This window comes from Oncorhynchus tshawytscha, linkage group LG15 (genome assembly GCF_018296145.1).
Source record: "Oncorhynchus tshawytscha isolate Ot180627B linkage group LG15, Otsh_v2.0, whole genome shotgun sequence".
NCBI lineage: Eukaryota > Metazoa > Chordata > Actinopteri > Salmoniformes > Salmonidae > Oncorhynchus > Oncorhynchus tshawytscha.
Window position 1 is genome coordinate 37,981,801 of NC_056443.1, and position 26,112 is coordinate 38,007,912.

The window sequence follows — 26,112 nt, forward strand, 5'->3', positions numbered from 1 at the left end:
GGTGTAGACTATGACAGACAGCCTCTCCCTGGGGGTGTAGACTATGACAGACAGCCTCTCCCTGGGGGTGTAGACTATGATAGACAGCCTCTCCCTGGGGGTGTAGACTATGACAGACAGCCTCTCCTGGGGGTGTAGACTATGACAGACAGCCTCTCCTGGGGGTGTAGACTATGACAGACAGCCTCTACTGGGGGTGTAGACTATGACAGACAGCCTCTCCTGGGGGTGTAGACTATGACAGACAGCCTCTCCCTGGGGGTGTAGACTATGACAGACAGCCTCTCCTGGGGGTGTAGACTATGACAGACAGCCTCTCCAGACTATGACAGACAACCTCTCCCTGGGGGTGTAGACTATGACAGACAGCCTCTCCCTGAGGGTGTAGACTATGACAGACAGCCTCTCCCTGAGGGTGTAGACTATGACAGACAGCCTCTCCTGGGGGTGTAGACTATGACAGACAACCTCTCCCTGAGGGTGTAGACTATGACAGACAGCCTCTCCTGGGGGTGTAGACTATGACAGACAGCCTCTCCTGGGGGTGTAGACTATGACAGACAACCTCTCCCTGGGGGTGTAGACTATGACAGACAGCCTCTCCCTGAGGGTGTAGACTATGACAGACAGCCTCTCCTGGGGGTGTAGACTATGACAGACAGCCTCTCCTTGGGGGTGTAGACTATGACAGACAGCCTCTCCCTGAGGGTGTAGACTATGACAGACAGCCTCTCCCTGGGGGTGTAGACTATGACAGACAGCCTCTCCTGGACAATTTGGCCTGCTACAATTTTATTTATCATCTATAAAAAAAAATGAAATTAATATGTAAAAAAAAATAAACAAATGTTGTTTCCATCAAATTGACTTGTAGCAGATAAAAGTCTGTGAGTAAATATGTAGTGCTCATAACAATACCGTTGGAGGTTCAATGTGTTTCCATGGCATTTTCAACTCTTTATGATAGTTCTGTCACAACGTTACGTAGGTATAGCAAATGTCCCCACTCTGGTATTGCCACGTGCACTCTAGCCAACAGCTGACAGATACAGGTCTGGTATTGTCACGTGCACTAACCAACAGCTGACAGATACAGGTCAGGTATTGCCACGTGCACTAGCCAACAGCTGACAGATACAGGTCTGGTATTGCCACGTGCACTAACCAACAGCTGACAGATACAGGTCTGGTATTGCCACGTGCACTAACCAACAGCTGACAGATACAGGTCTGGTATTGTCACGTGCACTCTAGCCAACAGCTGACAGATACAGGTCTGGTATTGTCACGTGCACTCTAGCCAACAGCTGACAGATACAGGTCTGGTATTGCCACGTGCACTCTAGCCAACAGCTGACAGATACAGGTCTGGTATTGTCACGTGCACTAACCAACAGCTGACAGATACAGGTCTGGTATTGTCACGTGCACTAGCCAACAGCTGACAGATACAGGTCTGGTATTGCCACGTGCACTAACCAACAGCTGACAGATACAGGTCTGGTATTGTCACGTGCACTCTAGCCAACAGCTGACAGATACAGGTCTGGTATTGTCACGTGCACTCTAGCCAACAGCTGACAGATACAGGTCTGGTATTGCCACGTGCACTCTAGCCAACAGCTGACAGATACAGGTCAGGTATTGTCACGTGCACTAACCAACAGCTGACAGATACAGGTCTGGTATTGTCACGTGCACTAACCAACAGCTGACAGATACAGGTCTGGTATTGTCACGTGCAGCCAACAGCTGACAGATACAGGTCTGGTATTGTCACGTGCACTCTAGCCAACAGCTGACAGATACAGGTCTGGTATTGCCACGTGCACTCTAACCAACAGCTGACAGATACAGGTCTGGTATTGCCACGTGCACTCTAGCCAACAGCTGACAGATACAGGTCTGGTATTGCCACGTGCACTCTAGCCAACAGCTGACAGATACAGGTCTGGTATTGCCACGTGCACTCTAGCCAACAGCTGACAGATACAGGTCAGGTATTGTCACGTGCACTCTAGCCAACAGCTGACAGATACAGGTCAGGTATTGTCACGTGCACTAACCAACAGCTGACAGATACAGGTCTGGTATTGTCACGTGCACTAACCAACAGCTGACAGATACAGGTCTGGTATTGTCACGTGCACTAACCAACAGCTGACAGATACAGGTCTGGTATTGTCATGTGCACTCTAGCCAACAGCTGACAGATACAGGTCTGGTATTGTCATGTGCACTCTAGCCAACAGCTGACAGATACAGGTCTGGTATTGTCACGTGCACTAACCAACAGCTGACAGATACAGGTCTGGTATTGTCACGTGCACTAACCAACAGCTGACAGATACAGGTCTGGTATTGTCATGTGCACTCTAGCCAACAGCTGACAGATACAGGTCAGGTATTGTCACGTGCACTAACCAACAGCTGACAGATACAGGTCTGGTATTGTCACGTGCACTCTAGCCAACAGCTGACAGATACAGGTCTGGTATTGCCACGTGCACTCTAACCAACAGCTGACAGATACAGGTCTGGTATTGTCACGTGCACTCTAGCCAACAGCTGACAGATACAGGTCTGGTATTGCCACGTGCACTCTAGCCAACAGCTGACAGATACAGGTCTGGTATTGTCACGTGCACTAACCAACAGCTGACAGATACAGGTCTGGTATTGTCACGTGCACTAACCAACAGCTGACAGATACAGGTCTGGTATTGCCACGTGCACTCTAGCCAACAGCTGACAGATACAGGTCTGGTATTGCCACGTGCACTCTAGCCAGCAGCTGACAGATACAGGTCTGGTATTGCCACGTGCACTCTAGCCAACAGCTGACAGACACAGGTCTGGTATTGCCACGTGCACTCTAGCCAACAGCTGACAGATACAGGTCTGGTATTGCCTACTACACTAACAAGAATAACATGGACAAAAGTGCGAGATAATTTTTATTTGTCAAAGGGCAGCCAAGTATCAATCATCATGTCACCCAAATAAGAGCCTCTATACTTATTGTAAAGGAGCATCAAGATCATCACCGGGCTCTTTCACCACCCTGTGAAGTTCATCATCACTTATTTAATCTGTAGACTAATAAACGGCATGCTTTTCCATGATGTGGCGTCTCCTTTGTTCTTCAGACATGACGGCTACTTTACCCGCATGAAAAGGTTGGATGGAAACCTGGTTAATGACGTCGAGACATTTTGAGGATGCTGGAATTATATTTTGGATGAAGGCCGCACATGTCTACAGGAGACTTGTGAAGTAACCTTATTGGGATTAAAACATTGTGAATGGTTGTGTTTATAACAAATATATAACAGATAATACTTTTAAAAAATCCAATTAAAAAATAAAGTGAAATTATAAATATTTAGGCTATATTGAAACGTTGGGTTCAGGACGATTTGGGAGAATGATGATCTGAAACAGATCATGGTGTTGTTGTTCAGTATCCGCAGTACAAATACGGTCTGACTGGGTTGCTACTGCACCTTTCTAGAACTGTCCAGAGTCGACCCACAACGGATCCAAATTAAACATTCAAATCACAGGACTTTTGCTCCGTTATTCAATTATTGTCATTTTTAAAATGTTAAACTCACCTGAAAACAATAATGTAGTTATTTATTGCATTACCTATAGGCTAATCTAGGGAGGATCATAGTGTTGTTGCAGGGCAGAAATGTGAACTTACTGACTTGTTGGAAAGGTGTCATCCTATGACGGTGTCACGTTGAAAGTCACTGAGCTCTTCAGTAAGGCCATTCTACTGCCAATGTTTGTCTATGGAGATTGCATGGCGGTGTGCTCAATTTTATACACCTGTCAGCAACAGTTGTGGCTGAAATAGCCGAATCCACTAATTTGAAGGGGTGTCCACATACTTTTGTATATATAGTCTACCTAGAACAGGCAAAGAGGGGACTTTTGACAAGCAGCTTTAATGTCTGTTCCCCCCCAACTAGTGGGAAACATGAGCCTGCCAACACAAACAATAGTCCTGTCCTCTAAAAACGCCAGCAGCACGTTTTCTACTTCAAGGCAAAGTGGTTAGTTATATCGTTGTCTACCGGCTGTCACGCCTTGGTCTTAGTATTTTGTGTTTTCTTTAATTATCTGTTCAGGCCAGGGTGTGACATGGGTTTATTGTGTTGTCGTATTGGTTTTTTTGTAGGCATTGGGATTGTGGCTGATTAGGGGTGTGTCTAGCATAGGTTTGGCTGCCTGAGGCGGTTCTCAATCAGAGTCAGGTGATTCTCGTTGTCTCTGATTGGGAACCATATTTAGGTAGCCGGGGTTTCACTGTGTGTTTGTGGGTGATTGTTCCTGTCTCTTGTGTTTGCACCAGATAGGGCTGTTTTGGTTTTCACATTACGTTTATTGGTTTTTGTAAGTTCGTGTTTCTTAGCCACGCTGCATTTTGGTCCGATCCTTGCTACACCTCCTCGTCCGAGGAGAAGAAAGCCGTCGTTCTAAAAACCACAACAAAACAAACAGGAAAAAAAGGACATACGAGAGCAAGGGGCAAAATGTTAAGATTTTATTTACAAAGTAAATTTTTGTACATTTTGTCTTAACTTACAGAAAGTAAAAAAACAAAGCCACAACTAGGAGGCTTGCATCCCCAGCGGTACCCTACGTAGTGCACTACTTTGACCAGGGCCCATAGAGTAGTGCACTACGTAGGGGATAGGGTGTGGCTGCTTGCTCCGGTCCAACCCAAAACACAAGGGAGGGAGGAGACAGACAACAACAACAAAAATAAAGGAAAAAACAACAAAGTCTTCTGAAAAAAATATTTTAAAAGCTCTCGTTATGTCCTACATGGCCCCCTATTCCCTATATAGTGCACTAAAGAGACCTACGTGGGCCCTAACCAAAAGTAGTATGTGCACAAAATAGCCAATAGGGTGCCATTTGGTACACAGGCACTGTTGGGGGGGGGGGGTCCCCTTGTTTGGGAAAGGTGGGTGGTTTGTTGGTTGGCTGGAGGGATTTGGGGGAAAAGGGCAGAGACAGGCAAGTAGGGGGCAACAGAAGGCAAAGAGGGGTATCTGAGATACCGAGGTGTCGGGAGGTGTGAGATACCGAGGGGTCGGGGGATGAATTGTGACCGAATCAAAGCAATATTAGCCACATTCAGTGAAACATAACGAAACAAAAACGAACTAGGCCCATATGCAAATAGACTGTTGCCATATATGGCTCTGTGCCATTTGCCTTGGACTGGGCTGTGTTTACAGTGGAGGTTGAGTAGACGGCCTGATTAAAGACAGCTACATGCGAACACATTGTTCATATCCTTTTCTAGTTAGTGAGAACCTACAGATCATGTGTAGTCAGCAATAGAGGAGTGATTGCTTCCTACAAGAGCACAAAACGTACATTTCTAGACATCTAGTGAGTAATGGTAAAGAACATTTTTTTTTAAATGTCTTAAAGGGACATTGTTGTATTTTGAGACCGGCTTGAATAAGCTCAGTAGCCAATAGGCAGAGGGGTAGCATAATACATCTAATTCTCTGTAGTAATGGTATGGGAATAATAATGCATTTTATTTTGTAAAAAAAAAAAAAAAAAAAAAAAAGTTCCTTGTATCAAATATGACATTTTCAGTCACTTCCTGTTCCCCCCGAAAGTCTCATGGAATGTAGGCCAACATTGAACACAACACGTTGGCTGCTACTGTAGGCTGAATGACAGAACAGCTATTTCCATGTTAAAATGTTATGGGATTCATTTTCCCCATTGTTTTTGATGGTAGGCCTGTCTGGTAGTCCTACATTAGGATCAAATAGCCACAGCAGCCAACTTGACCACAGTTAAACTGTAACTTAAAGTGGGTACAGCCTCAGCGTTCACAGTAAAACGCACGATGGAAATTGAACAGAATTTTCACAACGACCAAGTTTTCACTCAGCCAAAAATTTGAGGGAACGTTGGTGGGGAGGTATCAGAGATATTGAGGGGGTGTTGGTGGGGAGGTATCAGAGATATTGAGGGGGTGTTGGTGGGGAGGTATCAGAGATATTGAGGGGGTGTTGGTGGGGAGGTATCAGAGATATTGAGGGGGTGTTGGTGGGGAGGTATCAGAGATATTGAGGGGGTGTTGGTGGGGAGGTATCAGAGATATTGAGGGGGTGTTGGTGGGGAGGTATCAGAGATATTGAGGGGGTGGTGGGGAGGTATCAGAGATATTGAGGGGGTGTTGGTGGGGAGGTATCAGAGATATTGAGGGGGGTGTTGGTGGGGAGGTATCAGAGATATTGAGGGGGTGGAGGGGAGGTATCAGAGATATTGAGGGGGTGGTGGGGAGGTATCAGAGATATTGAGGGGGTGGTGGGGAGGTATCAGAGATATTGAGGGGGTGGAGGGGAGGTATCAGAGATATTGAGGGGGGGGTGGAGGGGAGGCATCAGATATTGAGTCATCCTCATCTAAAGGGGTAGACGGGGGAGGCATCAGATATTGAGGGGGGTAGACTGGGGAGGCATCAGAGATATTGAGGGGGTGGAGGGAGGTATCAGAGATATTGAGACCAGGGGTGGAGGGGAGGTATCAGACCAGATATTGAGGGGGGTGGAGGGGAGGTATCAGAGATATTGAGGGGGTGGAGGGAGGTATCAGAGATATTGAGGGGGTGGAGGGGAGGTATCAGAGATATTGACTGGGGGGTGGAGGAGGCATCAGATAGATATTGACCAGGGACCAGGATAGACCTACACCAGACCAGGGTGGAGGATAGATCTACACCAGACCAGGTATCAGAGATATTGAGATCTACACCGGACCAGGGTGGAGGCCTACACCAGGAGGCATCAGATATTGAGACCAGGGGGTAGAGGGGAGGCATCAGATATTGAGGGGGTAGAGGGGAGGCATCAGAGATTGAGGGGTGGTGGGGAGGACACTGAATCTTCATCATCGTCATCATCCTCAGGATCCCTCTTCCTCTTCTCTCCTTTCGCTGGAGAGTCATCCTCATCTAAAGAAGAAAGACATTTAGACACGGGCAACAAACAGAAGAACGTGTCCCAAAAGACCCTACGTAGTGACCTACTTAAACCAGGATAGGCCTACACCAGACCAGGATAGATCTACACCAGACCAGGATAGATCTACACCAGACCAGGATAGATCTACACCAGACCTAGACCAGACCAGGATAGATCTACACCAGACCAGGATAGATCTACACCAGACCAGGATAGATCTACACCAGACCAGGATAGGCCTACACCAGACCAGGATAGATCTACACCAAACCAGGATAGATCTACACCAGACCAGGATAGATCTACACCAGACCAGGATAGATCTACACCAGACCAGGATAGATCTACACTGGACCTACACCAGACCAGGATAGATCTACACCAGACCAGGATAGATCTACACTGGACCTACACCAGACCAGGATAGATCTACACCAGACCAGGATAGATCTACACCAGACCAGGATAGATCTACACCAGACCAGGATAGACCTACACCAGACCAGGATAGACCTACACCAGACCAGGATAGACCTACACTGGACCTACACCAGACATGTGATTGGATAACGCTACTAACCATCATCTTCGTCGTCATCATCATCATCATCGATATCTCCGTTCACCTCCCCATCCTAGAGAGAGAAACAGTTAGTACAATGAACACCTGTCTGCAGTGCAGTTTCAGGGTTATTCGATTTAGTTTACCAGGCAAGTCAGTTAACTAATTGTTATTTACAACGCTGGCCTACCAAAAGGCCTCTGGCAGGGACGGGGGATTAAACAATTCTAACTGAAAATGTCGGACAAAATACACCCAACAACAAGAGACACTACAACATACAGACACCCAAGACATAACAAGGCAGCAACACAAAACATGGGACAAACATTATTGTACACAGACAACAGCACAAAGGGCAAGGAGGTAGAGACAACGATACATCATGAGAATCAGCTACTACTGTCAGTAAGAGTGTCCATGATTGAGTCTTTGAATGAAGAGATGGAGATAAAACTGTCCAGTTTGAGTGTTTGTTGCAGCTCGTTCCAGTCGCTAGCTGCAGTGAACTGAAAAGACCCAGGGATGTGTGTGCTAATGTCTGCAGTGTAGTGTGACCCAGGGATGTGTGTGCTAACGTCTGCAGTGTAGTGTGACCCAGGGATGTGTGTGCTAACGTCTGCAGTGTAGTTTCAGGGTTAGCTAACGTCTGCAGCGCTAGTGTGACAGAGATTGTTGCTCATGCGAAAGTGGTGTGGTGTTCATATAAGAAACTCATAGGTGTCAGCAGAGGCTGTATTTAGGGAGTCGGGCCTACTGTTAGAAGGGATTGTTAAAGTCTGAGGCAGTTTCAGGGTTACCCCCTAGGCACTCCGTTACCCCCTAGGCACTCCAGTTACCCCCTAGGCACTCCGTTACCCCCTAGGCATTCCGTTACCCCCCTAGGCATTCCGTTACCCCCTAGGCATTCCGTTACCCCCGATTTGTTTTTCAGGGGGTGCAGTCGGTGTTTAACCAGTTCGAGGGCTGCACTGAAAATTGGTTGTATACAAGTATACAGAGTTCCCCCCCGAAATCCTATAAATACAAAAATAGCCCCCTACATGGGCCGGATCTTACCTCTTCACTCTCCGCACTGTCGTCATCTTCCTCTGCAATGACCTCTTCATCATCATCATCCTCCTCCTCATCAAAGTCCTCAGACTCCCCCTCTGTTCCACAGGACAGACCAGAGACAACATTAGACCCACTACCCCCCTCTGTTCCCCCCATTAGACCCACTACCCCCCCCTTGTTCCACCTCTGTTCCACAGGACAGACCAGAGACAACATTAGACCCAATACCCCCCCCTCTGTTCCACAGGACAGACCAGAGACAACATTAAACCCACATTAGACCCACTACCCCCCCCTCTGTTCCACAGGACAGACCAGAGACAACATTAAACCCAACTAGACCCAATACCCCCCCTGTGTTCTACAGGACAGACCAGAGACAACATTAGACCCCTACTCCCCCTCTGTTCCCCTGTGTTCTCCACAGAACAGACCAGAGACAACATTAGACCCCCCTCTGTTCCCCAACATTAGACCCACCCCCCTCTGTTCCACAGGACAGACCAGAGACAACATTAGACCCACTACCCCCCTCTGTTCCACAGGACAGACCAGAGACAACATTAGACCCACTACCCCCCTCTGTTCCACAGGACAGACCAGAGACAACATTAGACCCAAGGACAGACCAGAGACAACATTAGACCCACCCCCCGTGTTCTACAGGACAGACCAGAGACAACATTAGACCCACTACCCCCCCCCTGTTGTTCTACAGGACAGGACAGACCAGAGACAACATTAGACCCACTACCCCCCCCCCTGTGTTCTACAGGACAAATAACTCACTAAGAATGAATATCAACAAATATAACATATCGCACCAGCGATGCACGATAATCTCAAAAACACACCTGGTGACGACATGACTGAAAGACCACTCTTGCCTGTCAACGCAGGCCTACAAATATTTACGCTGCGATGCACTGGGCAGAGACTGGAAGGACAGCGTGCCAACACATCACATCCCGAGGACACTGATCTAATTCTGATCGGAGTTAGATGCCTTCACATCCATCCACGCCCCCTCTCTTGCAGTCCCCCCAAACAATCACAGCAGCCCCCCCCAAACAATCACAGTCCCCCCTCTCTTGCAGCAGTTGCCCCCAAACAATCACCCCCCCTTGCAGCAGTTGCCCCCAAACAATCACGCCCCCTCTCTTCACGTTGCCCCCCAGCAATCACACCCCCCTCTCTTGCAGCAGTTGCCCCCCAGCAATACCCCCTCTCTTGCATGGGTCCTTCCAGACAAGTCAGTTAAGACGACACACGAGACCCCGAGACAATCATACCAGATCCAACCGGTGACATTTAAAATTCTGGATCCGGACGCGAGTATCCGGGTACAGGTGGATACCGCGAAGACCTCTAAAATCAGAGTACATCAGTCTCCCTCCTCCCCCTCTGTTCCACAGGACAGACCATGGAAAAACATCAGCTTCGTTAAGTGCCATTTCAATCAGTTGGATATTTCAGAAACAGACCTATACACTTTGACCACCATCATCATAAAGACTAATAACCAAACAGGTCCATTCATCTGTCCAGATTCAAGTGCCCATCTATTTCCCCGACATAAATGACAGATTTTTGGCTCTTACACGGTGTCCCCTGATGCTCTTCCCGTTTGTCAACCAGTTGCTATTTCTAAATCGGATTTAAGTTCTACCTTCATCGTCGTCGTCATCATCGATCCCGTCTCCCTCGCCGTCCGAGTCGGAGGCCTCGCAGTCTTCGATATCGTAGCCATCCAGGTACGTGAGCTGCGGGAGGAGCTTGAAGATGCTCTCTCTGTAGTCTCCCAGGTTGGTGACCTCGCAGTTAAACAAGTCCAGGGACTTCAGTATGGGAAGCTTTTTCTAAATGGTGGTGGGGGGGAGGGGGGGGTGAGGAGGTCATGACAGTTCAGTCAAACTACAACTGACGTAGCCACGGTTACAAGACACACGAAGAGAGGTAAACAGTCTTATTTCAAGTTAGACAATGAGGTTATAACCAATCGTACTCCCAGCCATAGTCGTCTTATACACAGTCACAACAGTCTTATTTCAAGTTAGGTTATAACCTCATTGTCTATCGTACTCCCAGCTATAGTCGTCTTATACACAGTCACAACAGTCTTATTTCAAGTTAGGTTATAACCTCATTGTCTATCGTACTCCCAGCTATAGTCGTCTTATACACAGTCACAACAGTCTTATTTCAAGTTAGGTTATAACCTCATTGTCTATCGTACTCCCAGCTATAGTCGTCTTATACACAGTCTCACCAGTCTTATTTCAAGTTAGGTTATAACCTCATTGTCTATCGTACTCCCAGCTATAGTAGTCTTATACACAGTCATAACAGTCTTATTTCAAGTTAGGTTATAACCTCATTGTCTATCGTACTCCCAGCTATAGTCGTCTTATACACAGTCACAACAGTCTTATTTCAAGTTAGGTTATCTCATTGTCTTCGTACTCCCAGCTATAGGTCTTATACACAGTCATAACAGTCTTATTTCAAGTTAGGTTATAACCTCATTGTCTATCGTACTCCCAGCTATAGTCGTCTTATACACAGTCACAACAGTCTTATTTCAAGTTAGGTTATAACCTCATTGTCTATCGTACTCCCAGCTATAGTCGTCTTATACACAGTCTCACCAGTGGTTCCAGTGTGCTGATGTCCTTGAACTTGTTCCCAGAGAGGTTGAGGTGTGTGAGGTTGACCAGCCTCTCAGCCAGCACCTCCAGACCACCAGATATCCTGTTGTCACTCAGCTCCAACTACAGAAGAAGAAGAGAAGGAAATCTCTGGGTGTCACTGAGTAGACTGATACCCCATGTCATAGATCTACAAACCATAGGTAAGGCTGTACTGTGAAATAACTATGCCCCCAGTGCAATTCTTAATTGTGCAATTCTTTTCAGTCAAATGCATGTCAAATTGTATTTATTTTATATAACCTTATATACCCTCCAGCTGAGGGTAGTAAACACGTTATTCCGCTCCACATGGCCCAACTTTCCGTTAAAAAGATAAGATAACCTACTACAGTAGTTTCATGCTGGTCTACTATGATGCAACGTTATTTTAAAAGCAGTACTACAGCAGTGAGACCTAGTGTGCAGGCTAACGACCCTTTCCCAGTTTGAGTATGGAGATGTAAAAGAAACACAAACCATTGTAGCTGTACCTTTTTTAATTTCCCCAGTTTGGGTATGTTTGAGACGTTGATGAGGCCGACGTTGATGAGACTCAACAGCTCCAGGTTGTCAAACTCCTCCGTTACGCCCTCCATCTTCCCCTCGTTGGACCGGCAGTTATCCAGGACCAGCTCCTGGACCTGGGAGACGAGAAAGAGACGAGTCTGTTGTTTCACTAGTAAAGATAGTTATATGGAAATATTTTACCAGTATTTACATCAAAAACTTTCATTTTGTGTTTCGAAGTTATTTTATTTGGCCTGAATAGTAGTCCTGCTCAGAAACTGAACTGTTTGTAAACTCGGGACACGTGATGTAGCGTTATTTGACCAGCTAAAGTAGAAACGCGTTGTTAGCCAACTAAATAATGATATTTAACCGGTTAAAGTGTACCCAAACGGTTCATGGCCAAAGTACATTTAATATAGTTTCAGTCGACTAAAATTGCTATATTTGGTAGCTTTTAACCGGTGAAAAATGGTGTGATGATTCGCTGTCTTTCTAGCTAGCTAACATGCTAACACGTTGAGGTCTCATAATAATGGCTACTGCTATGCTAGCTTCTAGCTAAGTTCAGTGTGCTAACTACTATAGTGATGCTAACTACTATAGTGATGCTAACTACTATAGTGATGCTAACTACTATAGTGATGCTAACTACTATAGTGATGCTAACTACTGTAGTGATGCTAACTACTATAGCAAGCTGATGCTAACTACTATAGCAAGCTGATGCTAACTACTGTAGCTATATGATGCTAACTACTATAGTGATGCTAACTACTATAGCTGGCTGATGCTAACTAGCTATGATGCTAACTACTGTAGTGATGCTAACTACTGTAGTGATGCTAACTACTATAGCAAGCTGATGCTAACTACTATAGCAAGCTGATGCTAACTACTATAGCAAGCTGATGCTAACTACTATAGCAAGCTGATGCTAACTACTATAGTGATGCTAACTACTATAGTGATGCTAACTACTATAGCAAGCTGATGCTAACTACTGTAGTGATGCTAACTACTGTAGCTATATGATAGTAAGCCTGGTTTTTACAAAATATACATATGTTTAAAATAAAACTGCAGCAGATGGCTTACAATATAGAAATACAACTTTTTATCTGGGTAAAATATGTACTTACTTAGCCATTTTCCTGTTTACCTCATGAACCCGGTTAACTGACGGTGCCAAAAACCAACGAAATCAAATACAGTTTTGCTATCTAGTTTACAATATAAATATTTATCTTCTGAATTTTGATTTGGAGAAAACGTAAAGTTTGTAAATAACATACATTTCTAGCAGTAGGCTTGGTTCTTATATGAGAGGACCCCATGTGCTCGCCATGACTTCCCACACACCGTAAACTTTGGTGTTACCTACTTAAATACCTACAGATCTAGATAAATCAAATGAGTTACTTACATCCGACGGCGTCCTATTTCTCAGTTCTAGGTGAATTCTCTTTTTCATGTCCATGTTCCCCTCTTCTCTCTCTCGGATCTGGTTGGAAAGTGTTGGTTTCTACCGCCTGCTATATAACTATCTATCGGGAAGAGAGAGAGCAGCGTTTTCGTTCAAATCAGAAAGTGGGTCAAATGCGAATAACTTGGTTTTTTGTTGCGCCGAGTCTAAAGCCCCGGAGAAACTAAATCCTCCACAGCGCCCCCGTGTGGTTACGTTCCCACACTGCAACCTAACATGCGTGGCCTGATTTCCTGCTAATGCAGCTTGTTATTAAGCTGAAAATAACAAATGATGCATTTTTTTTTAATACGACGGATAGACACGTAACTGTTTGTTTCTTGGCTATTTATGAGATAATTTGACCGGTATTATTATTATTACTGTATTTAATTAATCGAATATAATTCCCTCCTTTCAAGTTTTTTGTTGCCAGTAATGTTGATGGACTATCAGTTGTTACCACACGGTGGCGATGTTGCTAATTCATTTGCATGACTACAGACTGTTCCTCAGGCCTTAAATTCAAAAGTACAATAATTCACCTACTATGGAACTGTCTGGAGTTGGAGCCGTAGAATTACGAATTTAAACCATGTCCAGTTGTAAGGTATGAAACCACTTGGCTTTGAATGTTTTACTGGGTTCCGTTATTCTAATTTAGAACTTTCACCAGCTCTGGTGTTCTACCCAGTTCCTTCACACCTTTTCAAGTCTGTTTTACCCCCGAAGTCCCATTCATTGTGCATCCCTGTCGCCTACTGTTGTTTATTGCTGCCGTCACTGTTTTAAATCTGCAGTCAGTCTGTAATTCAAACAACATATTGTGTGAGTTTAAGAAAGACACTAGAGCACCTGTTCTGTTTTTTTTTTGTGTCATAATGTTTATTTTAATAAGTCACATAATTATACTGTAGTCATCTCACAACAGACACATTCATAACATGGGTTGGTGGTCCAACACAGGAGATGAATAGCAACATCAACACCACTGAGGTAATAATAAAATATATACACTGTAAGGTTCCAGTCAGGCCCTTAGTGATGATGTCACCACCACAGCAGCACCAATACTCCATCACCAAAGCATAGTGAGACCACTGGAAAAAGCACAGAAAGAAAATATATACCAGTACTGCTTTAACAACCAAGGTATGGTGTATATAGAGTACGTATGGTGTATATAGGGTACGTATAGGGTACGTATGGTGTATATACAGTACGTATGGTGTATATAGGGTACGTATGGTGTATATACAGTATGTATGGTGCATATAGGGTACGTATGGTGTATATACAGTACGTATGGTGTATATAGGGTACGTATGGTGTATATAGGGTACGTATGGTGTATATAGGGTACGTATGGTGTATATACAGAATGTATGGTGTACATAGGGTACGTATGGTGTATATAGGGTACATACGGTGTATATAGGGTACATATGGTGTATATAGGGTACGTATGGTGTATATAGGGTACGTATGGTGTATATAGGGTACATATGGTGTATATAGGGTACATATGGTGTATATAGGGTACGTATGGTGTATATAGGGTACGTATGGTGTATATAGGGTACATATAGGGTACGTATGGTGTATATACAGAATGTATGGTGTATATAGGGTACGTATGGTGTATATAGGGTACATATGGTGTATATAGGGTACGTATGGTGTATATAGGGTACGTATGGTGTATATACAGTATGTATGGTGTATATAGGGTACGTATGGTGTATATAGAGTACGTATGGTGTATATAGGGTACGTATGGTGTATATAGAGTACGTATGGTGTATATAGGGTACGTATGGTGTATATAGGGTACGTATGGTGTATATATACACTGGGGACAGCCAAGAGTCATCAGGAGTCATGTCCCCAGTCCACCTGGCCGTGCTGCTGCTCCAGTTTGAACTGTTCTGCCTGCAGCTATGGAACACCCTGACCTGTTTACCGGACATGCTTCCCTTGTCCCGTACCTGCTGTTTTGGACTCTCTCTCTCTACCACACATGCTGTCTCAACCTATTCATACTCAGATTATAATGCTCAGAGTTATCTGTGGTTCTGGGCCATTAGCTGAGATTATAATTCTCAGAGTTACCTGCGGTTCTGGGCCATTAGCTCAGATTATAACGATCCTTCACCCAAATCCAGATAGCTGAAGTTCTGAAAGAGCTGCAAAAAATGGATCCCTACAAATCAGCCGGGCTAGACAATCTGGACCCTCTCTTTCTAAAATTTCCACAGAAATTGTTGTGACCCCTATTACTAGCCTGTTCAACCTCTTTCATATCGTCTGAGATCCCCAAAGATTGGAAAGCTGCCGCGGTCATCCCCCTCTTAAGGGGGAGACACTCTAGACCCAAACTGTTACAGACCTATAGCCATCCTGCCCTGCCTCTAGACCCAAACTGTTACAGACCTATATCCATCCTGCCCTGCCTCTAGACCCAAACTGTTACATACCTATATCCATCCTGCCCTGCCCTGCCTCTAGACCCAAACTGTTACAGACCTATATCCATCCTGCCCTGCCTCTAGACCCAAACTGTTACAGACCTATATCCATCCTGCCCTGCCTCTAGACCCAAACTGTTACAGACCTATATCCATCCTGCCCTGCCTCTAGACCCAAACTGTTACAGACTTATATCCATCCTGCCCTGCCTCTAGACCCAAACTGTTACAGACCTATATCCATCCTGCCCTGCCTCTAGACCCAAACTGTTACAGACCTATATCCATCCTGCCCTGCCCTGCCTCTAGACCCAAACTGTTACAGACCTATATCCATCCTGCCCTGCCTCTAGACCCAAACTGTTACAGACCTATTTCCATCCTGCCCTGCCTCTAGACCCAAACTGTTACAGACTTATATCCATCCTGCCCTGCCTCTAGACCCAAACTGTTACAGACCTATATCCATCCTGCCCTGCCTCTAGACCCAAACTGTTACAGACCTATATCCATCCTGCCCTGCCTCTAGACCCAAACTGTTACAGACCTATATCCATCCTGCCCTGCCTCTAGACCCAAACTGTTACAGACCTATATCCATCCTGCCCTGCCTCTAGACCCAAACTGTTACAGACCTATATCCATCCTGCCCTGCCTCTAGACCCAAACTGTTACAGACCTATATCCATCCTGCCCTGCCTCTAGACCCAAACTGTTACAGACCTATATCCATCCTGCCCTGCCCTGCCTCTAGACCCAAACTGTTACAGACCTATATCCATCCTGCCCTGCCTCTAGACCCAAACTGTTACAGACTTATATCCATCCTGCCCTGCCTCTAGACCCAAACTGTTACAGACCTATATCCATCCTGCCCTGCCTCTAGACCCAAACTGTTACAGACCTATATCCATCCATCCTGCCCTGACCTATATCCATCCTGCCTCTAGACCCAAACTGTTACAGACCTATATCCATCCTGACCTATATCCATCCTGCCCTGCCTCTAGACCCAAACTGTTACAGACTTATATCCATCCTGCCCTGCCTCTAGACCCAAACTGTTACAGACCTATATCCATCCTGCCCTGCCTCTAGACCCAAACTGTTACAGACCTATATCCATCCTGCCCTGCCTCTAGACCCAAACTGTTACAGACCAATATCCATCCTGCCCTGCCCTGCCTCTAGACCCAAACTGTTACAGACTTATATCCATCCTGCCCTGCCTCTAGACCCAAACTGTTACAGACCTATATCCATCCTGCCCTGCCTCTAGACCCAAACTGTTACAGACTTATATCCATCCTGCCCTGCCTCTAGACCCAAACTGTTACAGACCTATATCCATCCTGCCCTGCCTCTAGACCCAAACTGTTACAGACCTATATCCATCCTGCCCTGCCCTGCCTCTAGACCCAAACTGTTACAGACCTATATCCATCCTGCCCTGCCCTGCCTCTAGACCCAAACTGTTACAGACCTATATCCATCCTGCCCTGCCTCTAGACCCAAACTGTTACAGACCTATATCCATCCTGCCCTGCCTCTAGACCCAAACTGTTACAGACCTATATCCATCCTGCCCTGCCCTGCCTCTAGACCCAAACTGTTACAGACCTATATCCATCCTGTTACAGACCCCTGCCTCTAGACCCAAACTGTTACAGACCTATATCCATCCTGCCCTGCCTCTAGACCCAAACTGTTACAGACCTATATCCATCCTGCCCTGCCTCTAGACCCAAACTGTTACAGACCTATATCCATCCTGCCCTGCCTCTAGACCCAAACTGTTACAGACCTATATCCATCCTGCCCTGCCTCTAGACCCAAACTGTTACAGACCTATATCCATCCCCTGCCCTGCCTCTAGACCCAAACTGTTACAGACCTATATCCATCCTGCCCTGCCTCTAGACCCAAACTGTTACAGACCTATATCCATCCTGCCCTGCCTCTAGACCCAAACTGTTACAGACCTATATCCATCCTGCCCTGACCCTATCCTCTAGACCCAAACTGTTACAGACCTATATCCATCCTGCCCTGCCTCTAGACCCAAACTGTTACAGACCTATATCCATCCTGCCCTGCCTCTAGACCCAAACTGTTACAGACCTATATCCATCCTGCCCTGCCTCTAGACCCAAACTGTTACAGACCTATATCCATCCTGCCCTGCCTCTAGACCCAAACTGTTACAGACTTATATCCATCCTGCCCTGCCTCTAGACCCAAACTGTTACAGACCTATATCCATCCTGCCCTGCCTCTAGACCCAAACTGTTACAGACCTATATCCATCCTGCCCTGCCTCTAGACCCAAACTGTTACAGACCTATATCCATCCTGCCCTGCCTCTAGACCCAAACTGTTACAGACTTATATCCATCCTGCCCTGCCTCTAGACCCAAACTGTTACAGACCTATATCCATCCTGCCCTGCCTCTAGACCCAAACTGTTACAGACTTATATCCATCCTGCCCTGCCTCTAGACCCAAACTGTTACAGACCTATATCCATCCTGCCCTGCCTCTAGACCCAAACTGTTACAGACCTATATCCATCCTGCCCTGCCCTGCCTCTAGACCCAAACTGTTACAGACCTATATCCATCCTGCCCTGCCCTGCCTCTAGACCCAAACTGTTACAGACCTATATCCATCCTGCCCTGCCTCTAGACCCAAACTGTTACAGACCTATATCCATCCTGCCCTGCCCTGCCTCTAGACCCAAACTGTTACAGACCTATATCCATCCTGCCCTGCCTCTAGACCCAAACTGTTACAGACCTATATCCATCCTGCCCTGCCTCTAGACCCAAACTGTTACAGACCTATATCCATCCTGCCCTGCCTCTAGACCCAAACTGTTACAGACCTATATCCATCCTGCCCTGCCTCTAGACCCAAACTGTTACAGACCTATATCCATCCTGCCCTGCCTCTAGACCCAAACTGTTACAGACCTATATCCATCCTGCCCTGCCTCTAGACCCAAACTGTTACAGACCTATATCCATCCTGCCCTGCCCTGCCTCTAGACCCAAACTGTTACAGACCTATATCCATCCTGCCCTGCCTCTAGACCCAAACTGTTACAGACCTATATCCATCCTGCCCTGCCTCTAGACCCAAACTGTTACAGACTTATATCCATCCTGCCCTGCCTCTAGACCCAAACTGTTACAGACCTATATCCATCCTGCCCTGCCTCTAGACCCAAACTGTTACAGACCTATATCCATCCTGCCCTGCCTCTAGACCCAAACTGTTACAGACCTATATCCATCCTGCCCTACAGACCTATATCCCCTGCCCCTCTAGACCCAAACTGTTACAGACTTATATCCATCCTGCCCTGCCTCTAGACCCAAACTGTTACAGACCTATATCCATCCTGCCCTGCCTCTAGACCCAAACTGTTACAGACTTATATCCATCCTGCCCTGCCTCTAGACCCAAACTGTTACAGACCTATATCCATCCTGCCCTGCCTCTAGACCCAAACTGTTACAGACCTATATCCATGCCCTGCCCTGCCTCTAGACCCAAACTGTTACAGACCTATATCCATCCTGCCCTGCCCTGCCTCTAGACCCAAACTGTTACAGACCTATATCCATCCTGCCCTGCCTCTAGACCCAAACTGTTACAGACCTATATCCATCCTGCCCTGCCTCTAGACCCAAACTGTTACAGACCTATATCCATCCTGCCCTGCCCTGCCTCTAGACCCAAACTGTTACAGACCTATATCCATCCTGCCCTGCCCTGCCTCTAGACCCAAACTGTTACAGACCTATATCCATCCTGCCCTGCCTCTAGACCCAAACTGTTACAGACCTATATCCATCCTGCCCTGCCTCTAGACCCAAACTGTTACAGACCTATATCCATCCTGCCCTGCCTCTAGACCCAAACTGTTACAGACCTATATCCATCCTGCCCTGCCTCTAGACCCAAACTGTTACAGACTTATATCCATCCTGCCCTGCCTCTAGACCCAAACTGTTACAGACCTATATCCATCCTGCCCTGCCTCTAGACCCAAACTGTTACAGACCTATATCCATCCTGCCCTGCCTCTAGACCCAAACTGTTACAGACCTATATCCATCCTGCCCTGCCCTGCCTATATCCATCCTGCCCTGCCCTGCCTATACCTCTCTAGACCCAAACTGTTACAGACTTATATCCATCCTGCCCTGCCTCTAGACCCAAACTGTTACAGACCTATATCCATCCTGCCCTGCCTCTAGACCCAAACTGTTACAGACTTATATCCATCCTGCCCTGCCTCTAGACCCAAACTGTTACAGACCTATATCCATCCTGCCCTGCCTCTAGACCCAAACTGTTACAGACCTATATCCATCCTGCCCTGCCCTGCCTCTAGACCCAAACTGTTACAGACCTATATCCATCCTGCCCTGCCCTGCCTCTAGACCCAAACTGTTACAGACCTATATCCATCCTGCCCTGCCTCTAGACCCAAACTGTTACAGACCTATATCCATCCTGCCCTGCCCTGCCTCTAGACCCAAACTGTTACAGACCTATATCCATCTCTCCTGCCCTGCCTCTAGACCCAAACTGTTACAGACCTATATCCATCCTGCCCTGCCTCTAGACCCAAACTGTTACAGACCTATATCCATCCTGCCCTGCCTCTAGACCCAAACTGTTACAGACCTATATCCATCCTGCCCTGCCTCTAGACCCAAACTGTTACAGACCTATATCCATCCTGCCCTGCCTCTAGACCCAAACTGTTACAGACCTATATCCATCCTGCCCTGCCTCTAGACCCCCAAACTGTTACAGACCTATATCCATCCTGCCCTGCCCTGCCTCTAGACCCAAACTGTTACAGACCTATATCCATCCTGCCCTGCCTCTAGACCCAAACTGTTACAGACCTATATCCATCCTGCCCTGCCTCTAGACCCAAACTGTTACAGACTTATATCCATCCTGCCCTGCCTCTAGACCCAAACTGTTACAGACCTATATCCATCCTGCCCTGCCTCTAGACCCAAACTGTTACAGACCTATATCCATCCTGCCCTGCCTCTAGACCCAAACTGTTACAGACCTATATCCATCCTGCCCTGCCCTGCCTCTAGACCCAAACTGTTACAGACCTATATCCATCCTGCCCTGCCTCTAGACCCAAACTGTTACAGACCTATATCCATCCTGCCCTGCCTCTAGACCCAAACTGTTACAGACTTATATCCATCCTGCCCTGCCTCTAGACCCAAACTGTTACAGACCTATATCCATCCTGCCCTGCCTCTAGACCCAAACTGTTACAGACCTATATCCATCCTGCCCTGACCCCTGCCTCTAGACCCAACCTGTTACAGACCTATATCCATCCTGCCCTGCCCTGCCTCTAGACCCAAACTGTTACAGACCTATATCCATCCTGCCCTGCCTCTAGACCCAAACTGTTACAGACCTATATCCATCCTGCCCTGCCTCTAGACCCAAACTGTTACAGACCTATATCCATCCTGCCCTGCCTCTAGACCCAAACTGTTACAGACCTATATCCATCCTGCCCTGCCTCTAGACCCAAACTGTTACAGACCTATATCCATCCTGCCCTGCCTCTAGACCCAAACTGTTACAGACCTATATCCATCCTGCCCTGCCTCTAGACCCAAACTGTTACAGACCTATATCCATCCTGCCCTGCCCTGCCTCTAGACCCAAACTGTTACAGACCTATATCCATCCTGCCCTGCCTCTAGACCCAAACTGTTACAGACCTATATCCATCCTGCCCTGCCTCTAGACCCAAACTGTTACAGACCTATATCCATCCTGCCCTGCCTCTAGACCCAAACTGTTACAGACCTATATCCATCCTGCCCTGCCTCTAGACCCAAACTGTTACAGACCTATATCCATCCTGCCCTGCCTCTAGACCCAAACTGTTACAGACCTATATCCATCCTGCCCTGCCTCTAGACCCAAACTGTTACAGACCTATATCCATCCTGCCCTGCCTCTAGACCCAAACTGTTACAGACCTATATCCATCCTGCCCTGCCCTGCCTCTAGACCCAAACTGTTACAGACCTATATCCATCCTGCCCTGCCTCTAGACCCAAACTGTTACAGACCTATATCCATCCTGCCCTGCCTCTAGACCCAAACTGTTACAGACCTATATCCACCCTGCCCTGCCTCTAGACCCAAACTGTTACAGACCTATATCCATCCTGCCCTGCCTCTAGACCCAAACTGTTACAGACCTATATCCATCCTGCCCTGCCTCTAGACCCAAACTGTTACAGACTTATATCCATCTGCCCTGCCTCTAGACCCAAACTGTTACAGACCTATATCCATCCTGCCCTGCCTCTAGACCCAAACTGTTACAGACCTATATCCATCCTGACCCCTGCCCTGCCTGCCTAGACCCAAACTGTTACAGACCTATATCCATCCTGCCCTGCCTCTAGACCCAAACTGTTACAGACCTATATCCATCCTGCCCTGCCTCTAGACCCAAACTGTTACAGACCTATATCCATCCTGCCCTGCCCTGCCTCTAGACCCAAACTGTTACAGACCTATATCCATCCTGCCCTGCCTCTAGACCCAAACTGTTACAGACCTATATCCATCCTGCCCTGCCTCTAGACCCAAACTGTTACAGACCTATATCCATCCTACAGCCCTGCCTCTAGACCCAAACTGTTACAGACCTATATCCATCCTGCCCTGCCTCTAGACCCAAACTGTTACAGACCTATATCCATCCTGCCCTGCCTCTAGACCCAAACTGTTACAGACCTATATCCATCCTGCCCTGCCTCTAGACCCAAACTGTTACAGACCTATATCCATCCTGCCCTGCCTCTAGACCCAAACTGTTACAGACCTATATCCATCCTGCCCTGCCCTGCCTCTAGACCCAAACTGTTACAGACCTATATCCATCCTGCCCTGCCTCTAGACCCAAACTGTTACAGACCTATATCCATCCTGCCCTGCCTCTAGACCCAAACTGTTACAGACCTATATCCATCCTGCCCTGCCCTGCCTCTAGACCCAAACTGTTACAGACCTATATCCATCCTGCCCTGCCTCTAGACCCAAACTGTTACAGACCTATATCCATCCTGCCCTGCCCTGCCTCTAGACCCAAACTGTTACAGACCTATATCCATCCTGCCCTGCCTCTAGACCCAAACTGTTACAGACCTATATCCATCCTGCCCTGCCTCTAGACCCAAACTGTTACAGACCTATATCCATCCTGCCCTACAGCCCTGCCTCTAGACCCAAACTGTTACAGACCTATATCCATCCTGCCCTGCCTCTAGACCCAAACTGTTACAGACCTATATCCATCCTGCCCTGCCTCTAGACCCAAACTGTTACAGACCTATATCCATCCTGCCCTGCCTCTAGACCCAAACTGTTACAGACCTATATCCATCCTGCCCTGCCTCTAGACCCAAACTGTTACAGACCTATATCCATCCTGCCCTGCCTCTGTTACAGACCCAAACTGTTACAGACCTATATCCATCCTGCCCTGCCTCTAGACCCAAACTGTTACAGACCTATATCCATCCTGCCCTGCCTCTAGACCCAAACTGCTACAGACCTATATCCATCCTGCCCTGCCTCTAGACCCAAACTGTTACAGACCAATATCCATCCTGCCCTGCCTCTAGACCCAAACTGTTACAGACCTATATCCATCCTGCCCTGCCCTGCCTCTAGACCCAAACTGTTACAGACCAATATCCATCCTGCCCTGCCTCTAGACCCAAACTGTTACAGACCTATATCCATCCTGCCCTGCCTCTAGACCCAAACTGTTACAGACCTATATCCATCCTGCCCTGCCTCTAGACCCAAACTGCTACAGACCTATATCCATCCTGCCCTGCCCTGCCTCTAGACCCAAACTGCTACAGACCTATATCCATCCTGCCCTGCCTTTCTAAAGTCTTCGAAAGCCAAGTTCACAAACAGATCACCGACCATTTAGAATCCCACCGTACCAAATGAGAACTTGGTGAAATAAAAAATAAAATAAATAAATAAAAAATAAATAAAATAGTTATTTTCTTTCAATGACAACATCGATAAACATTGTCAGCATCTAACAGCTAACAGCAGAAGAAGAGGTTTCTAAAGAACAAAGAATACTATATCATATACAAGAAAACACACCACATATATACTTTCAAATACCTTGAATATGAATAGCCTGTCAGCCCTCCAACGGGTGTGTAAGTACAGTATATACGTCATTCAGTAGTACATTTACAGCATATAGGAATGATCGATACTCATCCATATTTGTAAATACTAATAGCTGTTTTGTTTATGGTAACACAGGCAATTATAATCATTAATTTACATACGTTGATTAAAAAGAAATACAATTCTTTCCATACATTTTATAAAAGCGCTGTAGTGATCCAATTGCACCAGGCAGACAGTCAGGCAGACAGACAGACAGGCAGACAGTTAGACAGACAGTCAGGCAGACAGACAGACAGAAGGTCAGGCAGACAGACAGACAGGCAGGCAGACAGGCAGACAGACAGACAGTTAGACAGACAGTCAGGCAGACAGACAGACGGTCAGGCAGACAGGCAGACAGACAGTCAGGCAGACAGACAGACAGTCAGACAGTCAGGCAGACAGACAGCTGTATAAAGCCCAACCTATCTCAATAGGAGCTTAACAGACTGGGTGTGTATTAAAAATGGCACCCTATTCCCAATATAGTGGCCTACTTTAGACCAGGGCCTATAGGGTAGTGCACTACTTTAGACCAGGGCCTATAGGGGTAGTTGCACTACATTAGACCAGGGCCTATAGGGTAATGTCCTACTTTAGACCAGGGCCTATAGGGTAGTGCACTACTTTAGACTAGGGCCTATAGGGGTAGTGCACTACTTTAGACCAAGGCCTATAGGGGTAGTGCGCTACTTTAGACCAGGACCTATAGGGTAGTGCACTACTTTAGACTAGGGCCTATAGGGGTAGTGCACTACTTTAGACCAGGGCCTATAGGGTAGTGCACTACATAAGGAATAGGGTTCTATTCAGGCTCCAAATACTTCTTTACCACCCATATCGTGAACCTGAGAGAGAGCACAGTATTGGCATTGAGGGAATTGGTGGCTAGAGTGGAGGATTTAGGTATAGGCGGTATGGGCAGCCGTCCAGGGAGGCACACGGCACCCGCAGAAAAAAAATTGGAATGCTGACATTTGCGCGATCGTGTTTTCTATCACTCATTAGCATGTCACGTCAATGATATCATGTCACCGTGTGGGACTGTGGCTCAATTTACCTTGTTGTTGGTAAGCTAGGCAGGCTACTGCCTGGGAAGGTCTCCCACTCAGAAGTACGAGATGGGGAGGGGAGTGGGGGTAGGTTGACCTCAGGTCTCCCCTCTGGAATCCCGAGGTAGGGGGGCGGGGGTAGGTTGACCTCAGGTCTCCCCTCTGGAATCCCGAGGTAGGGGGCGGGGGTAGGTTGACCTAGGTCAACCTAGGTCTTTACTCTAGGTTGACAGTGTTGGGGGATGGGTAATGTAGTCTTGACTCTTGGTTGACAGTGTTGGGGGATGAGTAATGTAGTCTTGACTCTTGGTTGACAGTGTTGCGGGATGAGTAATGTAGTCTTGACTCTTGGTTGACAGTGTTGGGGGATGGGTAATGTAGTCTTCACTCTGTAGTCTTGACTCTTGGTTGACAGTGTTGGAGGATGGGTAATGTAGTCTTGACTCTGTAGTCTTGACTCTTGGTTGACAGTGTTGGGGGATGAGTAATGGTGTCTTGACTCTTGGTTGGCAGTGTTGCGGGGGATGGGTAATGTAGTCTTGACTCTTGGTTGGCAGTAGCAGGGGCTCGCCCAGGGAGCCATACAAGCTAGAACCACCACTGAGTAATAGGGTGCCATCTCAGATGCAGACCTGACCTTGTAAAACAGACAGGCCTGCTCTGACTCGTCATACCTTGTTCAAGAAGGGGACTTTTATTCTGAAAAGGGGACTTTTACTCTGTAACGGTAGAATGCTGTATTGTAGAGATACCTGACTGTCAACTTTCTTCCCTCCATCTCGAGTCACGTTGTCGCTCTTCTCAACAGAGGACATGTCCAGTGGACGTCTGTCAGCCTATAGATCTAATCGGACACAGCCTAGTTACTCTCCTCCTGTCCCTCCAACTAAAAGTAGAGCACTATATAGGGAATAGAGTGCCATTTGGGATACCTAGGGGGAATACCTAGTCAGTTGACCAACAAAGGGGGGATACCTATTCAGTTGACCAACAAAGGGGGGATACCTCGTCAGTTG

General features: G+C 46.9%; 1 protein-coding gene and 1 long non-coding RNA gene across 8 annotated transcripts; one reads left to right on the forward strand and one right to left on the reverse strand.

The window, feature by feature from the left end:
- Nucleotides 1–349: 349 nt before the first annotated feature.
- LOC112240533 lies at nucleotides 350–3,120 on the forward strand. Of its 7 annotated transcripts, none has more exons than XR_006078979.1 (4): nucleotides 350–1,366; nucleotides 1,499–1,636; nucleotides 1,766–2,671; nucleotides 2,716–3,120. It is a non-coding gene; the product is annotated as an uncharacterized LOC112240533 (long non-coding RNA). The 7 variants fall into 7 exon arrangements; XR_006078975.1 differs by having other exon boundaries at nucleotides 1,766–2,399; nucleotides 2,444–3,120; XR_006078980.1 differs by having other exon boundaries at nucleotides 1,766–2,129; nucleotides 2,174–3,120.
- Nucleotides 3,121–6,832: 3,712 nt separating this feature from the next.
- On the reverse strand, nucleotides 6,833–13,480 carry LOC112240531 (acidic leucine-rich nuclear phosphoprotein 32 family member D). Its single transcript, XM_042298525.1, has 7 exons — nucleotides 13,252–13,480; nucleotides 11,810–11,959; nucleotides 11,277–11,399; nucleotides 10,298–10,487; nucleotides 8,632–8,723; nucleotides 7,591–7,645; nucleotides 6,833–7,000 (listed from the first exon to the last, which is right to left on the reverse strand). Exons 1-7 carry the CDS (start codon nucleotides 13,303–13,305, stop codon nucleotides 6,897–6,899), a joined length of 768 nt encoding a protein of 255 aa, XP_042154459.1. The 5' UTR covers nucleotides 13,306–13,480; the 3' UTR covers nucleotides 6,833–6,896.
- Nucleotides 13,481–26,112: the final 12,632 nt, after the last annotated feature.

Bases quoted from the DNA above. Each gene is read 5' to 3' on its own strand.
- LOC112240531 (XM_042298525.1), bottom strand. From the start codon at position 13,305: ATGGACATGAAAAAGAGAATTCACCTAGAACTGAGAAATAGGACGCCG. The intron at 8,724-10,297 runs GTAGAACTTAAA...CCTGTGGAACAG, and splicing joins TGATGACGACGACGATGAAG to AGGGGGAGTCTGAGGACTTT. The intron at 7,001-7,590 runs GTTAGTAGCGTT...TTTCTTCTTTAG, and splicing joins TGATGACGACGAAGATGATG to ATGAGGATGACTCTCCAGCG.